Raw genomic sequence first — 25,213 nt, 5'->3', positions numbered from 1 at the left:
AGTTATTTTGCTGACAACACAAGAAACATGTCAACAGAGGTACTTTGAAAAGCTTTTAAGAATGCAGACAATCTGCGTTTTCCTACTCCTGATCTCTCTTTTAACTGTTTTGTTGGTGTCTTCATTTAAATTTATCTGAAAAATTAGCAGTGACCTGTCACTGGGAACATTAACTGTAGTGTGAAACATCCAGTGTACATTCTTTTGAATGCTCCAAGTAGTGCACTATCAAATTATAACTTACATCATTAGAAATATTAGCTGCTACAAAAATTTTTAGCAATCTCTGAACCACCCAACCCATCTACTCCTATGTGTTGCCCTCCAGATCAAAATCAGACCAGATGCTGGTGGCCAGGGACACAAGGGTAGATGACAAAGACCATCTACTGTATTTATTAGGTGCTAAGTTTTAAAAAAATGCAGTACAGCAATATTGTTAAATGTTTATGGTGACAGTCTGTACAGTGCCTAGTTTTTACTGGAAGAAAGGGAGAATACTGCTTTCCTGTGAAATGTTGCTGACAGCCAGGAAGAATGAAATGCACTGGGAATTTTCTAAGGTAGCATTAGGAAATGTATGGTCAAACTGGCAAATGAGAGCACAAATGCTGCAATAAAGTTTAGTTAAGGAAGGAACATGCATAGACAATTAAGTGTACTCTGCATATTTTAATGTTATATAAAGTGTGATAAAAAGCAGTAAAATTCTAATTCTTTCTTTTCATATTTAATGAAATCTCACTGCAAACATTGTATTAGCATATGAGTTGAAAATGTCCATTCTCTCTTTATAAGAAAGAGAAATCTTGTTTAAACTCTGTTTCTGTATTACAAACTATGCCCAGGCAGTCTACAGTTGTAGATGACATGGGTATTGTGTTTTCTTCAGCTGATGCATTTATGCGAACATGGAGTTCACATGGTGAAATTCCCCATTGCTGACACCCTTGAATTTTGTATTGTCATTTTTTGCAAGCGTAGTTAACTTCCTTTTTATGTTGACAGAGCAGTGTCTCTGCTCTGTCAACATAAAAAGGATTTATTAGATGTGCTTTATGCCATCATTCCTTGGATAGTTTTAATGTAGCATAAACAAATGCTTCCTCTGAGCACAGCTGTCCCTGCCTGCCTCCCTCCTTGTCCCACAGCCTCGCCTGTGCCCCCGCTGCTGCCTTGCTGGGGATTGTGTTTGTGTGGCTCCCCAGTGACCCCCCCAGGGGAAACCATCTCTGTTGAAATGAATCTCTGTTTAATGAGCCTATTCAAAGCCATTGGCCCTTTGACTTGGTTCAGGACGTGGCTTCATGGACAGGTGTGGAAGCACCTGAGTGGCAGGAATGGGAAGCTGAAGCAGGAGGTGTAGAGAGGACATGACCTGCTTGTCAGCAGCTTCATTTCAGGGTACTGAATCTGATCATGGAACTCATCATTAGCAGGAGGGTGGCTGTCTCCTTTTTTTGGTCACATAAAGTTCCTAACCAAGGTATCCCCTTCTGCTGGCTCACCACTCTTCCCTTTCCCTCAATCCAGGTGGGTGTCAGGATGCTACAGCTTTGTTTGAGGCACAGGGTACAGATGGAGGAGCCTGTGTTGGTGCCTTCCTGAAGCTGGATTTATCCTGGGCTTTTTGCCATGGTAGGACTGAGGAAAAGGGAGGAGAGAAACCAGCCAGCCCTGCCATATTGTCTTCTGTGATATTCTTTTCTTTAATTAACTTCTTTTAGGAATAGAAAAGGACATTGAAAATAAATTTTGCTCTTGGACACTAAATTACACTCCTTGCTAGGCTCCAGAGGCTTTGAAAGTGGATGGTTTATGCCAGATAAAGTAAAAATTAATTTTGTTTGAAGCACAAACTCTTTCAGCCATATTTAGTTTGCTAGGTACTGGAAAATAAAGAAATGCTTCTAAATGCATAGCTTTCCTAACTGTCACTGACTCAGAAATAAGTCTTTAAACATAAAGAGCACTGCTTGTCTTTATAAAGAGCATCCATTTTCTTCTCACATTTCTTTCTGTTTTGGAGGAAGTGAGAATGAACCATGGGTTGTGGGTTTCCCCTTCATGAAATAACTTATTTTGTAAGTTCTTTTTCTACAGAAAACAGATGACAATACCTCCTTGGTTTTCTTTCATTAGTGACTCATTTGGGTTTCTCCAGAGAGCTCTTCAGGCTCATCTGGGAACCCTAAATTGCAAGCTCTGCTGAACACAGATTTTTCTTTTTACAGCTTTTTGACCTTTTTATGCTACACCTAAGTGTATGAAGTTTCAAATGATCAGGAGAAGATCTTTCCTTTATAAAAAAGATCCTTTATAAAGGATTTTCTATTTAATCTTAAATAAATATTAATGCAGAGAACTGTCACGTTGGTTATTCTTCATTACCCGTGAATTCTGACAGTGGGTTTCAAGTGGAGCAGTGGGGGAAGGTTGTTTGTTACAAATATTATTGGCAGAAAGTCAGGCATATTCTATGATTTCATATGAATGATATCCACTGAAAGTCAGCTAGCTTCCCAACCAACTCTGCTTGCTGTGCCTTAGCAACAAGAAAAAATCTGTTGCCACATGGAAACGGATTGGGATTCATGACAACACTCCCTATATCCAGCCACCTTCAAACAACAGTAGCATTTCCTCTACTGAACACAACACCCATGTCTTACTTCTGCTTGAAACAACTATCATTTAGACAGTAGCAGGTGATATCAAATGCAAAAAATTCAAAGGTGGCAAAGTGTTAAATCATATTGTTCAGTAATTTTTTGCTCCCTTCCCCCTGCTCCCTGCCTGGCACGACTAAGCACTGGGAATAAATGGGCATTTACTCCTGCAGAAATTACTGCCTTCTTGTGTTGCAGGTTGAGAAGGGTGTGCCAGGCAGGTACAGCCCAGCTTTGCATCAGGATTTGTGTTCGGATCAGGGCTAGAGTGGAAACTCTCTCATTATTGTAGCTGCTTGCTTTTAGCAACTCCAGCAAATCTTTTTGATAAAAAAACCCCATAGTTTTTATCAGTTGTAACAGTTGCAGTGGTTTCTGTTGCTCTTATGGCATTATCATTGTCATGGTTCATAACAAGAGAACAAAATCTGGTTGGGACTCAAATAATTACTTTTTGATTTGTGCGTGGAGTGGGAGAGAAGCCTGAGGGAAATTAAGTAAATACCTCTGGTGGATTTTTAAAATTTTTCCTGAGCCACTGTATTCTTAGAGCTGAATGATCATTGGAGAGAAAAGTACAAGCAGATTATTGTTTTTGAGAGTGAATTTGTATTCAGTTTTATTTGTGATCCTTTTCCATACGCTCTCATGGTTGGAATGTGGGAAGTTTCCAGCATGAGTACTTGTGAAAGTGTATTTTAGGTTTGGATGCTTGAATTCTTTTTGGATGTGTGTCTGAATATATAATTTCCTTTGTGATCACATTAGCCAATTTAGGATTCAGGTGTTGAGTAGTTGCAGAAATCCCCCTGTCAGGGAATAGAAATGATCTCATTACCAAGTAGTCTGTGCTACACCATGTGCATATCAAAATGAGATGATTTTTTGTTCAGGCTATTTATATTTAGGAAATAACAACACTAAAGCATTTGCTTAATTTTAACTATATTGAGTAATCCAGTTTGAAATGCACGAGTGTTACACTAAATTCTTTAGGTACATAGTGACAGTGCCCTGAAATTATAAACAATTGTTTTGTTATATTTGTGCATAACAAAAATGTTTCTAGAACTGCCCAGCAGCATGCAGTTGATCATGGGCATGTTTGCAAATTAAGCTCTGATCAAACAGATAAATATTGATGAGTGTGTTGTAAACTGAAAGCAGGTAAGGTTTGATTGCACATTGCAAATTCCAAAGCATGGAATATTATGCTCATATTTTGGAAACACAACCAGTTAAAAACCTAGATATTTGAAAAATCTGGAGTGAAAGCTTGAACAATTTACTGGGGAAGAAAAGCCATGATTCTGCCTTTCCTCATTTCTGTTAGTTTAAAAATAAATCCCACTTTAGAAGATTTAGTAAAAGGAATAATCCTGACTAAAATAGAAATTCTTCCTTCCCATTTTTGTCTTTTTTTCTCGCTAACTGCGCATGAGTATCAGATGCTCTTAGAAGAAAGGCAAAACATTTCTGTTCCATATTTGAAATTATTATTTCCCTACAATTTCTATAGCCTCTTTTGAGGTGTTACATTATGACTTGTAGTGTAGACAGGTTGCTGGCTGCTACCACTGCACTAAATCCCAGCTGAGGAAAGCACTTGAACTGGAGCTCGAAGCACTTTTACTCTGTTTCCTTCTGAGCATGCTGGTGATTAAATTGCTAGCAGATGTACAGAGCATTGCTGATGCTACTGTGACTGCAGTGCTGGCAATGGCAGAGATATCAGCAGTTGTTGGAACAGCTTGGGCAGGAGGCGAAGCACAAGCAACTTGTAGGCAAGTCATTCTCCCAAGCTGAGATGGAGCCAAAGCAAAATCCCAGGTCTAAAAATAAGGAGTAAATTCAAATGTATCTCCAAAAGATATGACTAAATCCATGCTCTACAGTACCATTAGCCCTTGAACAGAACATTAACCATGTTGTAGTAAATGCACAGGGAGTTGCTGTAGTGGACCCAATTTCAATGCTCTCCCAGTGAAGGAACTAAGTCAGCATTTTACAGTAAGATACAGCTTGTTCTTTCCGATGGAGCCATTAGTATACTTTGTTGTGTAGTATGTTGTGGGGTAATTTCTTTCCAAACCTCAAAAAAATCAGTTTGTGCCAATATATTAAAATAGTATCATCGATATCTTCACATGCTTAACTTTAAATAATGTCAGAAGTTCTTAGCTTGTGTTAAAAATAACTGTACAGTTGAAGCAATACCAATTTAAACTTAGGTATAGACTTTGCATAGTAGGATTAGTCATTAAATTAGCCTCTGCTTCTAAAACTCTACCTGTCATATTTAATTCTTTGGCTTATAGTTCTATAAGCTGACCATATAGATTTTAGATAAATATTTCCTTCTGGTTGTTTCAATTACTTGCTACTCACTTTATTTTAATCCTCCCATTTTTTTCATGTCATTACTCTACTCCTGGTGATTTTAGTGATTTTACATACCATAGTAAACTCTTTTATAATGTTTCCCAATTTCAGACTAAATTTTCTGTGGTGTATTCAGATTGATACTAGCAGACCTATTCCAAAACTTTCTCTGGGCCTCCTGTCCCAGCTGTCCTCTCCTGTCACATGCAGGTTGTGTTCCCAAGCTAGGATGATGCCATCCCTGTGCCATGTTCATAGTTCAGAGTCTGGATCGTCCAGCCCACAGGACCTGTCCCTGCCTCTTTGTTCCTGCATCCCCAGCAGGGAAGATGAAGCTGCCTATGCACACCTATTCATGTGTGATGGGACAGCCCTTCTGGAGGACACCCAGTGCTCTGGATCTCCTGCACATATGGTCTTCTGTCCCACCACGACACGTGCTGCCATAGCCCTATCCTGTCCCTGACATGGGGCTTGGCAAAGCTTCTCCTCAAGCTGGTGAGGAGGCACATGGGGATGCCAGGGTGGCAGCAGCTAGAAAGCAGCACTTGGCGTGGGCATCATTAACTGTTCCAAGGTAGTTTTTGTGAGAGATGAGCTGTTTGCCTGATGACTAATTAATTTCCTTTAAAAGCACATTTTGGCTCATTCTTAGAGTGATTTGCAAATGTATTTTCAATTGGTGTGTGTGTCAGAATAATTTTGGGAGAGCAGCCTATATTTACCAGATACCTTCAGGGAGGAGTGGTGCTTCTCCAACAGAACCACCCAAAAGTTGGGGTCTTTGAAGATGGGCTGGACCACTTATCCAGTACCTCTTCCTTTCCTGTAGGCAACTGCCCAATTTGTCCCCAACAGCCAAAGCAGTCTGCTAATAGAGGTGTTCTCAGTACCTAATATTTATTGAGGTAAGTTTAAAAAAAAAATAAGAAAAGAAAACAGGATCTATCATGGTAGCTAGGACATAAAAATCCTAAATTTCTGTGTTAATTTCAGCCTAACTGCAGCGTGTGTTTCAACATTACACAGGCTGCACTAGCATCAACATGAAAGATCATTTTTTCTATTCCAGAAAGCCACTTCCTGTTTTGTTCTACTTTCTCCTTTCCAGTTTCTACTTTCTTGTGCTTTTAGAAATTTTGGGTGGTTGGGTGCATGGCAGGCTAAATATGCTCTCATGGTCTCTCCAAAGTTTCATCTTTGCTCCACATTGATATGGGCCCAGGCTGCCACTGAAAAGCCATTGTCCTGTTCCTCCCTTGTCCCTTTTCAGGGCTGTGAATTCCTCCTGTCTTCTCTGTGCACCAGAGCTACCACTTTGTGGTCTGAAGGATAAACTAGAAGTTTGGGGTTTTTTTCTCTATTGGTTTTCATCATCAGATACTTTTTGCAGACTCCTCAGAATTTCTTCCTAATATTTAATCTAAATTTACCCTATTTCAGTTTAAAATTATTACCTGTCGTGTAAATGATTAGCTGTCCTTTCACTACACTCCCTGATAAAAAGTCCATCTATGTCCTTCCCGTTGGCCCCCTTTAGATACTGGAAGATACTACAAGATCTCCCTGGAGCGTTCTTTTCTCCAGGCTGAACAACCCCAACTCTCTCAGCTTGTCTCCATGGGAGACGTGCTCCATTCTCATGATCAACATAGTGGCCCCCCTCTAGACTTCCTCCAGCAGATCTCCCATCTTTATTATGCTGGGAAGCTGACAAATGGATGCAGTACTCCAGGTGGGGGTCTCACAAAAGTGCAGTAGAGGTGCAGCATCACCACCCTCAGCCTGCTGCTCCTCCTTTTTTTGATGCAGCCCAGGATACAGCTGGGTCCTGTCCAGTTTTTCATCCACCAACACCCCCAAGTCCTTCTCCACAGGGCTGGTTTCAATCCACTCATCACCCAGCCTGTGTCCATGTTTGGGATTACCCCAACCCAGGCACAAGACCTAACACTTGGCCTTGTTGAAATACATGAGGACTGCACAGGCCCAGCTCTCAAGCCTCTCCAGGTCTCTCTGGAATGAATCCCTTCCCTCTAGAGTATCAGTCATGCCACTGAACTTGTCATCCCCAGACTTGCTGAGCGTGCACTCAATCCCACTGTCCACATTCCCATATTAACATGAGGATGTTAAATAATATGGTCCCTGAGGGACGCCACTCATCACTGGTGATCAAGCACAGCCATCAAACCAATGACCACAACTCTTTGAGTGCATCCGTTTCCTTATCCACTGAGTAGTCCATCTGTCAAATCCATGTCTCTCCATTTTAGTGACAAGGATATGCATGGGATAGTATGAAATGTTTAGCACAAGTGCGGGTAGATGATGTCAGTCTCTCTCCTCTTATCCATCACCACTGCAACCCTGTTGTAGAAGGCAACCAAATTTGTCCCTTTTGCTGAGCTTCATCTTTTGCTGTCATGTAAGTGCACATTGCAGTACCACTGTTCTCCCTGGGTGACCCTCCCTGTCCTCTGTCAGTGCCAGCCTGGGAAAGGAGCAGGGAGCAGGGAAATCAATGTATAAACTTTGACTGTGTTGCTGCAGTGAGAGAGGCTTGTGGAATGAAAGACTTGGACAGGAACCAAGAGAAGTGGTGGTATGTAGGGCTGCTGCAGAAGCGAGGTGTTAATGACATGCCGGCTAGGAAGAGAGAGTGGGATCCGAAGCAGTGTTGCGCTCTTCCAGCATCTCTGTTGGGCACAGGAGAGGGAAATTAGGCTTATATGTTGCAGTATTTCCATATGGAGCTGCTGTAATGCATGGAACTACACTAAGGTTTGTGATGAGCGTGGAAGGGTAAACAGCGATAGATGGTTCTGTGGTTCCTTGTCCCTTCCCTTTCTAAAAATACAGGAACAAGAATACAGGGAGGAAAAAGCAGGTGGTGTTACTGAAATATGGATTCTCTAATTCTTACAGCGTGTGAACGATGAGGTTCTTTTATGATTGAAATATACCAAGTGAGAATTAGATCCTTCTTAAAACAAGGAATTAATTATGCTGCTTAGAAGTTGGAATAATGATCTTCCTGTTGTAGTGCCAGTGCACCTCTACAACGTCTTCTTTTCCGCTTCCAGGCTTATTTTAGGCAGTGTTTATTTGTGTCTTGAGTGGCTTGTAGTAAGATAGAAGTTGCAAGTAAGCATCAGTATAGACAATATCTTGTCTTTTAATAGTGACAAGATATGGAAGGATCATGGTGAGTAAGAGTGGGTTAACCTGGTTCTTGTGGAGATGTTTATCCTGTCTCTGCCTTTCAGAGTTCTTGTTCAATGTGAATTTTATAATTTTAAATCCCAGTCTTTATTGATCAATGGTAAGATTTTGGCATTTGCATTTCCCTGCTGTGAAGACTTGTTGATTTTCCTTTCTGTCTCCTCAAATATGAATCCTCTCTAATTTCATTGAGTGATCAGTTATTTTCATGTAATGTCAAGTAGAGCACAGAAAATTAGTCTTTTCTTTGTGCCATACTGCATAATTACATTATGTCTCTTGTAATCTCTCCTTTGTAAGGTAAATAATCACAGTCTTTTTTGTCTTTTCTCATATTAAAATTTATCAAAATCCTTTGTTACTCCTACTACTGTTACTGTCTGAGTCCCCTCTAACATTGGAGCATTCATTTCTTGAGATGCTGGTACCAGTGCAACGTGTGGCACTGCAGAGATAACGCTGATCTACATTAGTTACCTCCCTGCTGGTCACAATTTTATTCACCATTTATCCTAATTTCTTTTAACTACAGTTAAGAATTTCATTTAGAAGAGTGGTCTTCTTTGAGAAGGGTTCTGTGACCCTGAGGTGTCTTTACTGAATTGATAAAGTTTGCTTTAAATTATGTGTAATTACATTTTCTCCCTCTAGTACATGCTGATTTCAATGTTGAGCTCATCATTAAATTGTCTTTTCACCCAGTATTTTTTAGGCTTATCTTGAGATTCTTCACTGTCATTTTTGATGTTTTCTGACCCAATAATTGTGTGTTATCTATAGGCTTTGCCATCTTATTTTTCATATTCTTTTCTCGATCAAGAATAAATGTAATAGAAAACACAGAACTGAGTTTACCTTTTTCCTGATGTGAAACAATTATTATTTGAAGACATATGTTAGACTATTCAGATGACTTGATAAATTCTTTTTATTTAGATTTCAATAGCTAAAAGACTAGATTGCAGCTACTTTATTTTTTTCCACGCAAAAACCATAACAAAACTAACAGTCTACTTAATTATTTTACAGACCCTGTCCAGAAGAATTTCAAATCCCTATTTGGAAACTCCTTCCAATAAGGTACTTGTGAACCTTCTTTATAATTCTGTTTCATCAGACAACATGCAAGGAATGCTTCTGCTTCAGTTCAACTACTTATTCACAGCTTTGAAGATACTTGTGAATGTGACCTGAAGTTAAATCCACTTAAGAAGTTATCATTTTGTGTGTGTTTGTTACAAATCACATCTTACTGAGTTTGCAAACTGAATTGTTGTTAATTCCAATGTGCACTTGCTTCCCAGTCACTTAAATGATAGCCACTGTTTAGCTTACTTTTACAGTATTTTCAGAATGCTGGTTTGCATGTCACAAGATTTTACTCTCTCAGGTCTCTTCTATATGCCTTAAAAAGTTCCTAAACATAGGAAGCAAACAAACAAAAAGATGAAACCAAACAGCATCAAGTTATTTCTTTGTGTCATTTGGTGTGTTTTGCTGAGATAGTGAGGAAACACCACAAAAGAAGCCCAAGGTAAATTCTTCAGTAAGGTGTGGTCCACGGAGTCTGGGTGGAACACAGTTTTATGGAAAACTGAGTTGGGTTCTGTTTTGACAGACACATCTGCAGCCTTGAGGCGCAGGGCAGAAATCAGGTGTGGGGAGATCAGAGCTGTCTCCATTCTGAAAGACCATATCCTCCTGGCAATGCATGGATGAACAGATCTACAGCTATCATAGGAAACCTCTAAAGGTTCTGAACAAAAATAAAAGACTATGAAATAGTCTTTCAGTGTGTATTAGGTTTGAAATAAATTATTTAGCTGAAAAACATAGGAAAATATATTAATTTTAAACTGTATCCGTGTGATTTCGGAATGGTTCCTATGTCTCTGCTTTGCCAGAATAACAAGTGTTTTCATCATTTGTCTGTTGTTCAAAGGTAAAGCTGATGGATGGTTAAACCTCTCCTTTTCTAGGGCAGCAAATCTAAAATCAGTCCAGCTCGTGGGGCACCTGCAACCCATGATACAACTGGCAGAAGCTGGGGTGCATTTCCTTTGAGACTGGGTGCTTGCTTGTCATTTACCTGTGAAAAAGGCATTGCCCAAAGGGAGGGAGTGGACAGTGGCAAGGCAATTTACTACAGCAGGAATAAATCCCTGTTTGTCACAGTTTTCAATTTCTCTTTTCATTCAGATTTATGGAGAAAGTTCTTCCTGTGCTGGGAGAGCTCTCAGGAATATTTTTACTCTGCAAGCTTCTGACCTGATTAAAGACAGGGTGTACCTTACTGGAATTTGCAGGTAAATCAAAATCATTTGTTTTAATTAACTTTAAGAGTTTTATTTGCATTTATCTATGCTCTGGTTTGACAAGAGAGTAAATTCTGAGTGATTCTGTGTATGTCACTAAGAATTAAAAATATTTTCTTTAAAAAATTTTATAAAGTCTCATGTGCCTTAATATCTTTTCTTACATTACAATGTCAGTTGTCAGAAAGCAGGTGGCCTGATTGTATATACATTAATTCAATTGCTTATGGTTTTCATATACGATAGTGTTTGTCAGTTATTTTTTTGAAAAGAAATAGTATTCATTTCAGCTGTGGTTTGGAGTTATAAAAGAGCTTAATTGGATTCCAAGATTTAGTGACACAGTGATTTCTGTATGTAATTTATGGAATATTTCTGTAATGAAATGATTTTCCATTTCTGTTTCATTGTAGCATAAATGCTTCCCTCTGTTTTCAATTACACCAAAATGTGCAGCTCTCTATTATAAAACCATTTGTTCACACCTGTGTTTAAGAAAAATGCACTACTTTTTTATTATTGTTTAAATATATACATCTACCAATAATATGAAAGATTAAGTCCATCCTTGAGTAGCACTTAAAGTTCTTACACATATTGTTTAGCTGTACTGATTATGGCATCTCCTTGGAAAGGAGATAAAAGGCTGAGGCTAGAAGCTGGATTTTATTTATCTCTTATGCACCTTTGGATGACATGTATGCAACACAAATTGATAAAAATTCTGTTGCAAAGTACACTACATGAATCAGGTATGTAAGGGAACTTGCTCATCTAATGTAAGTTCCCTCATTGTAGCTGGAGGTACCCCCTGAGGCTTGCCAACATAATTTCTTCTCTTGAAATGAATAGGTTTACAAAAATTAGGAATTGAGACAAAGAATTTTCTCTGCTGAACAAAAAGGCTGACTTTGATAACTTTAAAAAGAGCTCTTTATTATAAAAGAATGTTTTAACATTACTGTAATTTAAGAAGTGATGTTTTGCTTATTTGCAGGAGAAGTTGTGTTGGATCAGAACTCGTAGACTGGCTTTTGGAGCAGTGCCCTTTTGTCAAGTGCAGATCTACAGCAGTTGGAGTGTGGCAGCTCCTCCTGGATATGGGCATTATATTGTCAGGTCAGTCCTGCCAGTACTTGCAGTGTGAGGAAGCCTTTCCCTTTCTCCTGCACAGGACAAGAGCTGTGGTTTTGATCAGAGGAGGGGAAGAAAATAAAGCACAGATTGATCCAATTTTCTTGCCGTTCTTTTTTCTACTATCTTTTTGGGAGGCTCACTTCTGTGACCTTTCATTTCTTAAATACCAAAGATCAATCCCTTGTTTTTGGCAATTTCATTCCTTTTTTCATTCCTGTAATTGCCTATTATCAAGTTGCAGACAGAGTGCATGTCTTTTCCAGGCTTTTTTTTTTTTCCCCTCAAGCTATTTTTGGTTTCTCACAAGACAGCAGCTGTTTAGTTGCTGCAGATCATGGCTTTACTAGATGACTTCTGTTGCTATTAAGCTATTAATGATTTTCTTTTCCTAATTTTTAATTATGACGGGATGAGAGAGGATCCAGTTCCTTGAGACAGTGGTGAAGCCAAGTTCTACCCTGCTGTCTCCAACTCCCCCACCAAACTGAGGGATTTGGTCCAGCTAATGTGATTGCTGATAATTACACTGACACCTAGCCTCTGGATAGCTGATGGATTTTACTTGGAGGCTGGAACTACTTAGGTAGCTCAACTCAGGTCATACCTGAGGGTCTGCGCTAGACACTTAACCTCTTTCTTATGAAAAGGTGAGGACTTATAGAAGATTTCTGCATATGTACACTGCAAGTGTACTTTAAGGTTTTCTTCAGCTAAACTGACAGCATGTCTGGTCATGCAGCCTCAGCAAGGGCCAAATTACTTGTTGCAGAAGCTTGTGATTTTGGCTTTGGACTCTGTCCTTTTTTCCTGATTAAATCAATTTTTTTTTCAGGGAAGACAACTGATACATCTTCTTATCCAGGCCTAGTCTGCAAATTGAGTAGAATTGAATTTCAGGAGAAGCTGGAATAATGATGGACTGTATCCCCATTACTGAACTTTGTTTACTAGTGCCATTAGTGAAAATGCTTTAGAAACCAATGGAAAGTGAGACTCAGAAATCTAACAAAAAAGAGGAAAGTTTTTATTCCATAAGTCTGAACTGATTCCAAAATTGATTAAACACTCATCAATCTTAATGCTTGAATTTTAAGATCCTGGAGATCTTTAAACTGAGGTTTTGGGGTTTTCCTGTTTGGATGCACTGAATTAAATGGAGAGGTCAGGATTGTTTCTGTGCTGAGTATTCAATCCTTTTGTCCTTTTGTGATGGTATAACTCAGTGTTAAGATCAAGTAATACAGAATGTGGTGGGAATCTTTACATGCTGAAAGTTTAAAGGGTATCTAATATTATTTTTTCTTACAGTGGACAGACAACTCTATTTTCAAGACAGTCATGCTTTCTACCAGTTCTCAGCAGATGAATGCACCTACCTTTTCTGTGAATTTGAGAAAGAGGAAGCATGGAAGAATGGAGTAAAGCTCCTACTTCAACTACTGCCACTATCTCCTCCCAGGATTGACATGTGCAATCTGTAAGTGTGCATATACAGCTGTTTGCAACTTCTACTGACCATTTTATAGATGTCTGGCCTTATAATGACAGTTTGCCCCCAAATCACCTTGCAAACGAGACAGCTTTCTTTTGGGGGTTGAAAAATCTTGTAGAGATGTGCTTTTCATCAGAGAAGGCTGGAAGGGGTAGGAAAATGGAGGCACCTGACTAGAGGTTTTGGACATATTACAGTTTTTAGGGACTAGCTTGCTGTCTCTAGCTTGCTATATTACCTGGACATGTGATTTTTTTGGTCTCCTCTTACATTTGGAGGTTTGGTGTGAATTTCGCAGCAGGGACGCTCTGGTGGTGATTGACTAGCAGATCAGATGCCCTTATGATGTGTCAGGATCAGCTTTCAGATGGATTGACAAGATGGGTGGAAATGTGGTATCTTCAGTCATTTGATTTTAATTTTCTACTATATGTTTGCCAGAGCTCTGTAAACTCACATAATTATTCTTTTCTGCAGAATATGCCTTTTAAGAGTTTTGCTTACTCTATGTCTCCCCTTTAACCTGACTATTGAATGTTATCATACTCTCTGTGCTCATGTGTCTGCACTCTAAGGTTGCCTGTTTAGAGTGGCTAGAAGGAAAACCTAGTCATTTGTTCTGCAGTGAGAGGCCAAAATAGAGGAAAAAGGTGTTAGTGAAATCTCTGGAGGTTCATGACCATTTGTGCTTTAGTAAATCTGCAGGAGTTGGCCTGAACAGACAAGTTAAGTTAAATTTTTTCATTATTTCTAGCATGATGATCCTCAAACCCAATACTTTGGAGAACTATTACTCTGGCAGCACTAGAATTTATTCTTTGATGCCAAAGATGACACTTTCTTCTATGGGTACTTTCCTTCTCTACATATTAGCCTTTAAAAATGCTCATTCTCAAAGATGAATGTCCAGTAGAAATATTTCAAAGAAGCACAAAGTCCAAAGATGCTGTAAGCTGTCTCAAGCCTAGATTCTTAAATTCAGGCATGTTGAGCTGGTAGGGAAAAAAACTCAGTAATTTCTCTACATGCTTCAGGGTGGAAACTTGATTCCCTTCCCTGTTGCTGACTGCCCTCACCAATGAAATATTGGCAGTTCTGGAGTGGATCTTCCCTTCAAAATGCATTTATTTGATCAGCTGGAGTGAGTGTAGACAAGTGACAAGAACCCCAAGCTGGCTAGAGCAGCAGGACTGAATATGATCTTCTAAGCAGCTGACTCACATGGGAGAAAACCTTTGACTGTTTTTGCAAATAGAAATTTCTTGTCTTCCAGCCAGCTCTGGTGCTAAACAATTTGTCTGTCCCTTAAATATCAGGGCATTTTGATCTTGATTTTAGTGGGAATTGGGATTTTTCTCATCACTGTAACTCAAACCACTTTTCATGGTTTGTGTCTCCTCGTTCAAAGGATTTGAATCAAAAGGGCAGAACAGATAGGTCATATTGATGTGTTACATGAAGGATGCTGGGTAGGAAAATGGATTGAAGGCTTTTTAGCTTCAAGTTTACAGTCTGCTTTGCAGTTTTATCATTTCAGTACAACTGTCATTTCCAGTGCAAGATGATCCCTGTCACATGAATTGAACAATTATTCATTAATGTACATTTCCAGCTCCTTCCTGCTCACATTATTCAAATTTGAGTTGAAGCTGGATTTCTTTTGGGAATATTGTCACTGAAAAATTGTTTTCTGGAGCTTTTACCTGTCAGATTGTGAGGGTGCTTTTTGAAAAAGTATATATTGTAGGAATTGAATTTTAAATAATGGTATACCCTTGAGGGAATGTGGTATTAAAGCAGAAGGAGACTTTCCAGTTTCAAAATTCTTCATGCTTGATGCAAATAATAAACTACTAAAACACAGTCAGAAAGGGAATAGGTGTGATGAGATGTTTGTTAAAGTTGTCTGACCTGGTTAAATAAAGCCATATACTCCTTTTCATGAGGAAAGAGAGCAATTCTAAAAACCTTTCCCTGCAGGGTTTGTCTGTTCTTGAATATATAAGCTGTTTTGCATACCATTAGAAGCACAGGATTTTTTATAATTTAATATTTTTGTACTCATTTTTCTGTCTTAGCTTTTCCCACAATCTATATTGACTGCATTGACTCTATATGTACATAGGGATAGAGAAATTCTTACTTCATTTATTAAATTCCCTGCGTTTGATGAGATCGGAAGCAGCTGCCTGCTTGTGCACCAGAAGGGAGCATTGGATGTCTCCTGGTGGTTCCAGAGGTCAGATGACCTCTGTCTCCTCTGCAGCTGTGGGCAGCAGCCTTGTGCTTGCCTGGGCTGCATCAGTGGGTCTCTGGAATACCATGGTTCTGCTCTCAGAACAGAAGGAGTCTGTAGACCTGAGTAGGCAGCAGCAGCTCTAGGGACTTCCTTCAGCAGCTATTCTGGAAACCCTGTTAAATAAACATAGCTCAGATTTGACTTGCTGTACAGATTTTTGATGGATCTGTATTTGTTTCTGGGCAGTTTTAGCAGTGTTACCAAATTACAATAGAAAACTCTACAATGAAAATACTGTTCTGAAGTCTGAGATGTGCTTATGATTCCTGAAAAAATGCTCCATGTTGGTCTTGGTGGAAATTCCTTACATTCAACATAACATTGGTGGGATTCACCATGGAAAACAAGTCAGGACATAGCAGATTTTCAGCAGCTCATGCTAATCTGAAGGCTAATGTTGTGTGTATTCCACAGGATTCAGACCCTGTAAATGCTGTCAAATTAGATGGGACAAATGAAGAGGCTTCTTGGGGTTGTTAAACACCCAGTGTTAACCACAGTCATTCTACTTGAGCAGAAAACAAGTGAACATTGCAGTAGCCTGGGAACAAAAAATCTGAATTGAAAGCTCTGCCACGGGCTCCCTTACAACCTCGAGCAATCACTTAGACTCTTATTTAATGCCTCCTGAATTCTTTTCCAGTTACTGCAATGGTGTTGTATCAGGTGTTTAATCCTTGTGTGCTTCTATTTCCTTCTTTGTAAATGGGAGTGTTTATAACAATTCCCAGAACTACTGGTAGACTCAGTGAACATTTCAAGAATGCACTCAGTAGCTGAGACTGTTGAAATTTATCACATAATACTTTTAAAATTTTTTGGAAGGTATGTTAGCAGAGTTTTTTTCCTTAGTCTTACATTGCTTTTTATTTTCAGGAGTGTTGCACTATATTCTCTGTCTCCTGTCCTGAAACAATTTGCATTTTATTGGTATCAGAAAAGTAACCATTCTTAGAAGTAATTTGGTTTTCATGCAAACAGCCAGGATGGCATATTAATTTAGTTACTGCCTTATGGAGTTCCTGGAAAGCTTTTGCTGAACACCAACAGCTCTCAGGTGTTGCATGGAAACTGACTTGCCTACTTGCAGATCTAGAACAAGAATCCCTGCATCTCACTCTGCTTAGCAGACTGAGCCCACAGATCACTGAACTATATAAGCACAAATTTGCCTGGGCTTTGTGACTCCTGTTTGATACCAGACTCACTAGGTCCTAGCTGTCCACTTTTGAAAAAATTAGGCTGTAACTGTTGCTTTGTTCCTTTTGTCCATTGGCCTGGGTGTCATAATATACCCTTCTTCTCTGATTCTGAAGAGCTGACTCTAATTTTTAGTGTATTCATTGTTTCAGAAGTATTTGATGATCATATGCAGCTGAATACTGGGAGTATTTTTAAACAGAAAATGAAGTGATAAAGGCCCAAGAAGGAACTAGCTATGTTATGTGCTGGTCTAGGTTTATAGATTGCGTCTGTGGCTGTGTCTGCTGAGCTACTATCTTCTGCCTCCAATTTAGAAGAATCGGGTCCTGGTCTGGTTCTGAGAGATTAGAAGAGAAATCAGATGTATAGAGAAACTTCTATAAAGTTCAGTTATTTTAATCTCATTCTAAAGTATAAAGAGAAAATCTGAATAAATCAGTCTTTGTAAATGAAAATGCATTCATTTATTTCTTTTGGGCTGTTTATAACACTTAAAATGTTAAATCACATTTTCTTTGAATAGAAAAGGCAGTTGTGAAAATAACTGTGATTTTCATCTGAATTACCATTTTGATCTGAATTTGCTTGCCCCAAAATGAATGCATGTGTCATTCTGTGCTTTCTGACCTTAATTTTTTAATCAGGGAATGAAATTTTTGGACATGGGATGTAAGAACTGCAATATACCAGCTGCATATTCCAGATGTCTTGCCAGCTCTCTCCCTAAGGACACCAAGGCATATAAGCAATTAAATAATTTAGTCAAAGACAGAAGCTTCTGCTAATACCTGGGATTTATATTTATTTCAGCAGCTGCAGTTTTGTGTATCTGTTCAGCTTGCTGGCATGCTTCTTGAATACCATGAAAACTAAAGATCTCAAGGGCATTTTCTTTTATTTCTTCCTGTAGTTATAACCCTTGGTGCATATGGTGTAATGCTTCTGATTCCCCAAAAGCTTCTGAAAGGCTTACAGATGTTTTAGTGTACAGATAATTTAGATGGGAATTAGACTGTTTTAAAGAAAAACACAGTCTTATCCTGTACTGTCCACTTTTGTGTGGCTGTTTCCATGTGGGCCAGACTTCTGGGATGGTTTCTAGGAGGGCTGTGCCTTTACTGCCTCACTTTTGAAAAGACATATTAAGTCTCTTTCTTGCGAGTCACTGTCAAGACAACCTAATGTTGCTCTCAGCTGTTGCTTTAGTTTGGTTATTTATGGCTTCTTAAATGTATTATTTTCACTCTCAGTTATTTTTTCTGAATATTGAATTTCACTTGTCAAAAAATTATTCTGATGTTGTCTGTTTTCATCTACATGAAGTTTTATTCCATAGGTGCTGCTCCACACCTTAACAAAGCTGGGTGGTGGGCAGATAGAAAACTCTTTGCTCTATTCACAGAGTAAGTTTTTAGCAAAGCAAAAGATGCAGTCAAATAAGCAACTCTGCTCTAAAGGGTCCTGCATTCTTCAGTTCTTCATCATATTTTTATAGCTGAGGAATTCTCTCACTGCTTCACGTTGGTTGGATCAAAAGAGTTCTCGACAGCAAGGGACAAAGGGTGTACTCTGTCATTACTGACATGATTAATTATTGTCATGCTGCAGTCCTCATTTTGATGTGGAATCTCAAAGGCCCTTTTACATTACTGCCTGTGGCTACACAGTTCCTTACTTTCCAGGAATCAAAAGATGTTGAAATAGAATGAAAGAAATAATAAAATCTTATTTTTATTTTTTAAGGCCTGATCAAAAAATAGAAGATACAGCAGAAACCAATGCTGAAATTCTTGCTCGTCTCACTTCTGCGGTAAGGTCATTGCATCAAAGTTTGAACTGATCATGTTTGAAATATTGTCATGTTTTGGATCCTTTCAAATTAAAGACTTGGTCTAAGTGAACAGATGTTTGTATATGAAGACTTTTTTTTAGTCTCTGGAAGGGGAGAGCTTTACTGAGGTCTTAGTGTACAATTCCAAAGCTATTAAAATCAACCCAAGCAAGGACTGCAGCAGCCTGCTCTTGTAATATATGCTATTCTTGGCCCAGAAGATACCCTCTTGGAGGACTAAGGTGGCTTTTGTGTGATGTGCTTTACTCTCAGACCCTCTTGGTAAAGTCTACATCAATGGGAGACAAAGGGAGATAAAAGTTTTCAACAGCCCTTGTGTAGATTATAATAAACTTCTGACGATACCTACCTGGGAAACCTGAGCTTCCTAACTACATTTAGCCTCAGTAAACTTCACCATAATAAACAATAGCTTGCTCTGTTTCTGCTAGAGTGTGGTGCATCTTGTTTATCTTGTGAGATCACTGTTCTAAGAAGAAGACAGACAGGACTTTAGAAAGTTAAGCTAGACTAACTCAATTTAATGTAATCTGTATGATAGCACAGAGTGTACCCTCATAAAATTAGCAAGCAATGCAACACTGCAGAATGGTTGGTCACCATCCCTGGAGGTATTTCAAAGATGAGTGGATGTGGCACTTGGGGACATGGTTTAGTGTGGACTTGGCAGTGCTGGGTTAACAGCTGTACTTGATGATCTTACAGGTCTTTTCCAACCAAAATAATTCTATGATTCTATGGTTGTGCTGCCACTTAGAGGGACTTTGAAAGTCTGGAGAGATGGGCCAACAGAATCTCAGGAAAGTGTGCAAAGGGCAATGCAATGTCCTGCATCTGGGAGAAATTACCTCATGATTCTATACAGATTGGGGGTTGACTGAAAAGCAGCTTTGCAGGAAAGGACCTGGGGGTTCTGGCAGACAGCAGGTTCAACCAGAAACATGCCCTTGTGGCAAAGAAAGCAAGTGCTTCCTGAACTGTATTAGTAAGAGCATTGTCTTTAGGCTAAGGCAGGTGACCAGATGTGGAGTCTTGGATCCAGTTCTGAACTCTCAGTGCAAGAGATATGGATGTCCTGGAGTGTATGTGAATGACCATGGAGATGGTTGGGGAATAGAGAACTTGACTTGCAAGGAAAGTGTGACAGAAGTGGAAGTGGGGCTTGGGGAACAGAAGGCTATGGGAGGACCTTACTGATGTGTACAAATATCTGATGGACAAGCTCTAGCTGGCCATGATTTTCAGCAGAGGTTTGGATCAGATGATCTCCAGAGGTGCTTTCCTACCTCCATCACTCTGGGATTCTGCAGTTCTGTGAAACCCGAAGTTATGGTATCATCAAAACATGGAATTGGTGTTAGTTCTGTTTTTGGCATGTGAGAAAGTAGGGTGGAAAAAATTAAGCAAGCCAGGTAAAGTTTTATGAAAAAGGCATGAGGATAAGAGCTATTTTAAGAAAAACAAGGAAAGTGCTATCTTGAAATTGCTGGAAAATGGAAGGAAAGGAGAATTTTTGCTGTCTCTTGTAAAGACAAATGTCTTTACAAAGGATATTTAATAATGTGTTTGGAAAGCTAGTTATTCTGTATATTCAACTTTATTCAAGAATATTTTAAAATGTATGACATAAGCAAATGCTGTGTTTTAAATATCTTTTTTTATTGTCTCAATATTCAAATTCCTTGTTTTCTCTAGTTTTTTTCTTAACTGAAAATGAAAGGTGAACTCAGAACCTCAATATCCTTCATTTTTGTTACCATACAGAGCAAAAATAGAAAACAGTGAAAGACTTTCTGCAAAGTTTCATTTTTTTTAAACATTTGTAAAGCACCAACTCTATAAAACATTGCCAGTATTCCTCAAAAGCTTTGCCTATCAAAAATAGAATAATGGAGGTTTTGTCAGTTAAGAATAAGGGACATGCTCAACAAAACAAAGTGACCTTTTGAGTTTAAGAACTGGATCTAGCTGGATGCACTTGGGTAACATGCATGTCCTTAAACACCTAATTGACAGTGAGCTCAGAATATTTCACATCTGCGAGGTTGAACCTGTGAACTACATCCTGAGTCACTCCAGCAGCAGGGCACCTGGACAGGGTTTTCTTAAATGAACTATTTTATTGCTGTAGCTAACTAGCTAAAGAAAAATTAGGCAGTTCCATCTCCAGATGGCCTGAGACCCATCTATTGCCATGGTGATGTCAAGAATCTGATATTTTCTCCTGCATTTTCTGATTTTCCACAGAACTTTGTAGTGCCTCTGTAATGATTTTCTAGTCTACCCCTGGGAAAAAGGCACAAGGCCAGAGCAGAATCCTCCAAATTTTAGCATCTGTATATGAGCTTTTCCTGTTTAGCCCTCTAGAATATTGCTTTTCCTCCATAAAGTAGATTGGGACCTAAAAGACTCATTGTAACCCTATGGGAAGTCTTTTTAAGTCCCAGAAGAATTTGAAACCTCAGCTCACACTATTCAACAGAGGGCTGGACGGTCCACTGTCTTGGTTCTCTTTTTTTTGTAAGCAGGGGCTGCAAAGTGAGAGTGAAGTTATCAGCTATTACTGGAAATGTGTTCACGCTGGCTTTTTGGCTCACTGAATGTTTATGCATTTTGTACAAAATTAAACCATTCTTCTTTGAAGAATTCATAATTGAAAATCCTGCTCATGATACTCTTCACACCAGAATTTCAGAAGTGTGAAGAAACCCACAAAATCATCCCTACTTCTGGCCTAGCACTAAAGCAGTCGAAGATTAAAGTTGACTTTTTAATTGGAGATGCAAATCCCACTTCTGTCTCTTCTGCTTTTCTTTTTGGTTTTAATGGAACAAAATATTATTTTGGGGTCAGAAGAAAGTTTCTGTGTCAGCATTTTTTTCAGGGGATTCCATTCTAAATTTTCAAATCATCACACTGATTGTGATGATCCAACCCAAGCAAAATTGGAGGAATCTGTGTGCCTAAAATATAAATCCCTCTTTTAATCTATCAAATTATGTGCTTATATCATATGTTCCATTACATGAGGCACCAACAAAATGATCAAACTTAAATTCTAAAGGCAAGCAGTGCAAAATTTGCAAGCAGTGCTAAATGCCATTAGAAATACATTTGCATCAGATAATCTTTTTTGGTCATGAATTTTTAAAAGAATGCTGTGATTACTCATGGATTTAAAAAAAGCATTCTAGAGCTGTCATGTATCCCATATCGTGTCCTGAAGAGCAGCTTCATATTCAGTGTTTTGTGTGCTAAAAGCAGAACATGGTGAGATGTCTATGAGTGCTTCCACTGCAAATCCTTTTACCTTACCTTGTGGTGGAACAGAAGATGATATCAGGATATTAATGAGGTGTATCTGGAAAATAGTTTTCTGGTACTTTAAGGCATCAGCCACTATTACTTTTATTTAGAGCCCATCAAGTTATCATAACTTGAGATGCAAAAATGTGAACCAGTTTACTGTTTTTCGAAACCCTGCTGTTTAGAGCCTTCTGTTGCAGGATTTAATTTTGAGTTTCTGTAAGGATTGGCACCTTGTCTCTAGATTGAAGTCCTGCTAGCACAATAATATCTTGACTACTGTCTCACAAAAAACTATTATGGGCAGAAACAAGAGAAAGGAAAAAAGATGATATGCAGTGCCTGCTAGATACACAGTTATGTCCACTATGACAAAGTGATAAGATTTGCGATAAGAGAAGAGCAGTAGTTGTCATTTACTTTTTAAAATTCTCTATTCTTTGAAGACAAGATTCACCATATAAATGAGCCATTTGTACTTAATCAAGCAGAAGTATACCCAGGTATCACTTTCTATGCATACTCTTCTATATTTCAGAAAGAAAACTTGATTGAGATGTAGTAACATGCCAACTACCCACTCAAAATGTTCTCTTTCAGACTTTCATAATATTTCCATAAATATTGTGTAGTGAACTGGCCTTTAAAATGAATCAGTTTTGACATCTGCAATGCTACTCAAATGGGATACTGTTTGGATAGTGTTAGCTTTGTAGCAACAAGCTGTATGTATAAAACATATTTTAAAATTTAATATGTCAATATGGTAAGCATAGTCCTTGTTTATATATTTTATTTTGTGTCTGCATTATTATCTTCAATGTGATGTGCGACTATCGATTTCGTCAAACAGGCAGTGACTGAAATCCTGTTAGGAAGAAGCATGATAATGGGTAGCATGTGTGCAGTGAGGAGTGAGTGTTATACATGGATTTCCATTGGGGTAATGATGCAGAGGAATTGCATGTCCAGCAGGGATGTCAAGTACATTTATGCTAAAATAGACAAAAGCATATAGATTATGAAATCTAGGGGCACCACTCGAATCCAGTACTGCTCAGCAGTACCAGTTCTTTGTGATTGGAGTGAATCCTATGAGAGGGACCTCAGATTGACATGATGGAACCCTTTGATGAAGGAAATTTTTCTCACTGTTAACACCAGAGAAACATATTTTCCTCCTGCTTTATCTAAAGGATTTTGCTCAGGTTAAGTAAAAGAGCAGCTGCATTCCTGGCCAGCAGCAAACTATGAGATATTTAGCTTGACATAGACAAAATATAGAAGCCCAGCCTTTTAATTGCCTGTGATTTTAGCACTATCTTTCAAACCTAAAAGGTGTCACCTTATAAGCAAAAGTAATATTGGAAATACAACTGCAGGATGCCACAATGCTGCCTTTTCTTCTGACAAGATGGGTTTTTCTTTGCAGCCATGGAGATGTTTGCATTTCTTGAATGTTTGATTGGGTTAAGAGATACATTTGCAATTGTTTCAGGTTGTAATGTCTCTTAAGCATAAGCTTAGGATAATGCATTTATTAAATGCTAAGAGATAAAGATGAGACATCAGTGAAATGCTTCTCACTGTCAGTAACCTGTGAAAATAGACCAGAATTGACATGGGTACCTTTTGAATTTAATGAAGGGAGAGGGTCTGAGAAGTGTAGCCATGAAAAGTCATGGTGTTGTTCTTCAGGAACAAATTGGGCTTTTATTGAAAATCCTGTTCTTTATTAGATAGCTTGTATGTATTATTATAATACTTGTGTATAGCAATTGCTGCAAGGAAGCGCATGAGTTGTTTTTCTGTTCCTTCCCATTTTACTTGAAGTTTATGCTTATATTACCTATGATTAATATTTCTCCAGACATGGGAATGAGTGTACAGGAAGGAAGGAAGGGAAGGTAATACTGCCAGCTTGCACAATTGTGCTGGAAACAGGATGACATTTAAGAAAACCATGGCACTGCCTTCATATTTTCCTGCTTGGAGTGTCAGAGAACTCCGTCCCTCTCAGCAGGGCAGCATCAAGGAATAGAAAAGATCCTTTTCCCTTGCAAGGACAGCAAAAAAGTCTTTTTGGTCCTTTGTCACAAAGGAAAGAAGGATGCAAGCAGAGGAAGGATGTGGCCTCTGGTGTGACTGGCTTGTTCCACATGCAGAGTGTACTGCTGCATGGCTCCTGAGGATCTGCAGTTACCATTGTACTGAGATGTCCCGAATGATTTTGTCTGCCTTTCTGCTCAGACCAATATAATGTTAACTATTCTTCTTTCACATTTTCAAACTTCTCTTCAGAGACATGAGAGTGAGACATAGACAGTTGTTAGTAATTGTGTTGCTTTGGGAATCCTTTGTGGGCTTTTTGCCTTATGACTGAGCCACATATCTTGAGAATGATGTCTGAAATTTCATGTCTCTCAGAAACTGCATGTCAAACCTCCCACTGCAGCATAGCCTTGAGCCTTGCCTAGGTCTGTTAGACAGGATGGCTAGTATGCACTGCTGGAGGCTTTGTACAGAGAGGTGGGACAATTCCTAGAAAAAATTGGAATGTGCCATATTGTTTTGGTTTTTTTAAATACTGAAAACAACCTGTCTTGGGAAAATTGAAGAAATTGTAAGGTGTATGTAGCAGAGAGCATTTGGTGCTCTAGGCCAAGTGCAAGCAGCTGCAGTGGGACAGATGATGGCAGTGAAGAAGCAGGAAGCATAAAAATAATATATAGAAAAATTATAGAGAAAGAAATTATATAAAAAGGAATAGACCTATGGAGAAAAGTGGATGTTGAGTTGCGCTGGCTAAAGAGAGAATAGCTGGTCTATACAGAGAATATGAAGAATACAGAGACAAGAGGATGAGTAAGGGAGCTGGTTAGCATGGCAGGGCTGTTTTACAGGCTAGTGAGGGACCCTGTAAAACTAAAAATAGCCCTGACTTCTGCATTTTCATCCCAAGTGAAATTTTGGTCCAGCAATTCTCAGCCATGCTACTAGGAGAGGTTGTTTGTTCTTGGAAGATCTAAAAAGTGAAGGTCAATTATATACAGGAGGAACCTCTGTCAAACCTCAGCATGAAGGACTCTCTTATTCTGCAGTCACACAATAAATCCAGCATTACAGTGTGCTCATCAGAGGCAAAACAAATATGTAACAAGGGAAGGGAGAAGATTTAAGTGTGTACTTGTGAAAGAGATATGCTGTGCAAATAAATTACAGGTCAGGCTACTGAATTGCCCACTCCCTAAGGAATGTGGGGTATTTACATGAAATTAAAGTCACAGAATTCCCAACTGAAAAGGAGATAGATTTGCTAGGAAAACTGACTGT

General features: G+C 38.8%; 1 protein-coding gene across 1 annotated transcript in view; it reads left to right on the top strand.

Annotated features, from left to right (window-relative positions):
- Positions 1-25,213, top strand: part of RAPGEF5 (Rap guanine nucleotide exchange factor 5) — a 157,195-nt gene that overhangs the window by 18,911 nt on the left and 113,071 nt on the right. The window contains exons 2-6 of the mRNA XM_066554452.1: positions 9,306-9,356; positions 10,476-10,582; positions 11,589-11,710; positions 13,037-13,205; positions 18,466-18,532. Coding sequence (XP_066410549.1) covers positions 9,306-9,356; positions 10,476-10,582; positions 11,589-11,710; positions 13,037-13,205; positions 18,466-18,532 — 516 coding nt within the window. The remainder of the gene's footprint in view (positions 1-9,305; positions 9,357-10,475; positions 10,583-11,588; positions 11,711-13,036; positions 13,206-18,465; positions 18,533-25,213) is intronic.

Source organism: Molothrus aeneus, chromosome 1, assembly GCF_037042795.1.
Source record: "Molothrus aeneus isolate 106 chromosome 1, BPBGC_Maene_1.0, whole genome shotgun sequence".
Lineage (NCBI taxonomy): Eukaryota > Metazoa > Chordata > Aves > Passeriformes > Icteridae > Molothrus > Molothrus aeneus.
Note: the sequence above shows the minus strand (reverse complement) of the source record. Positions and strands in the feature narration are given on the sequence as shown.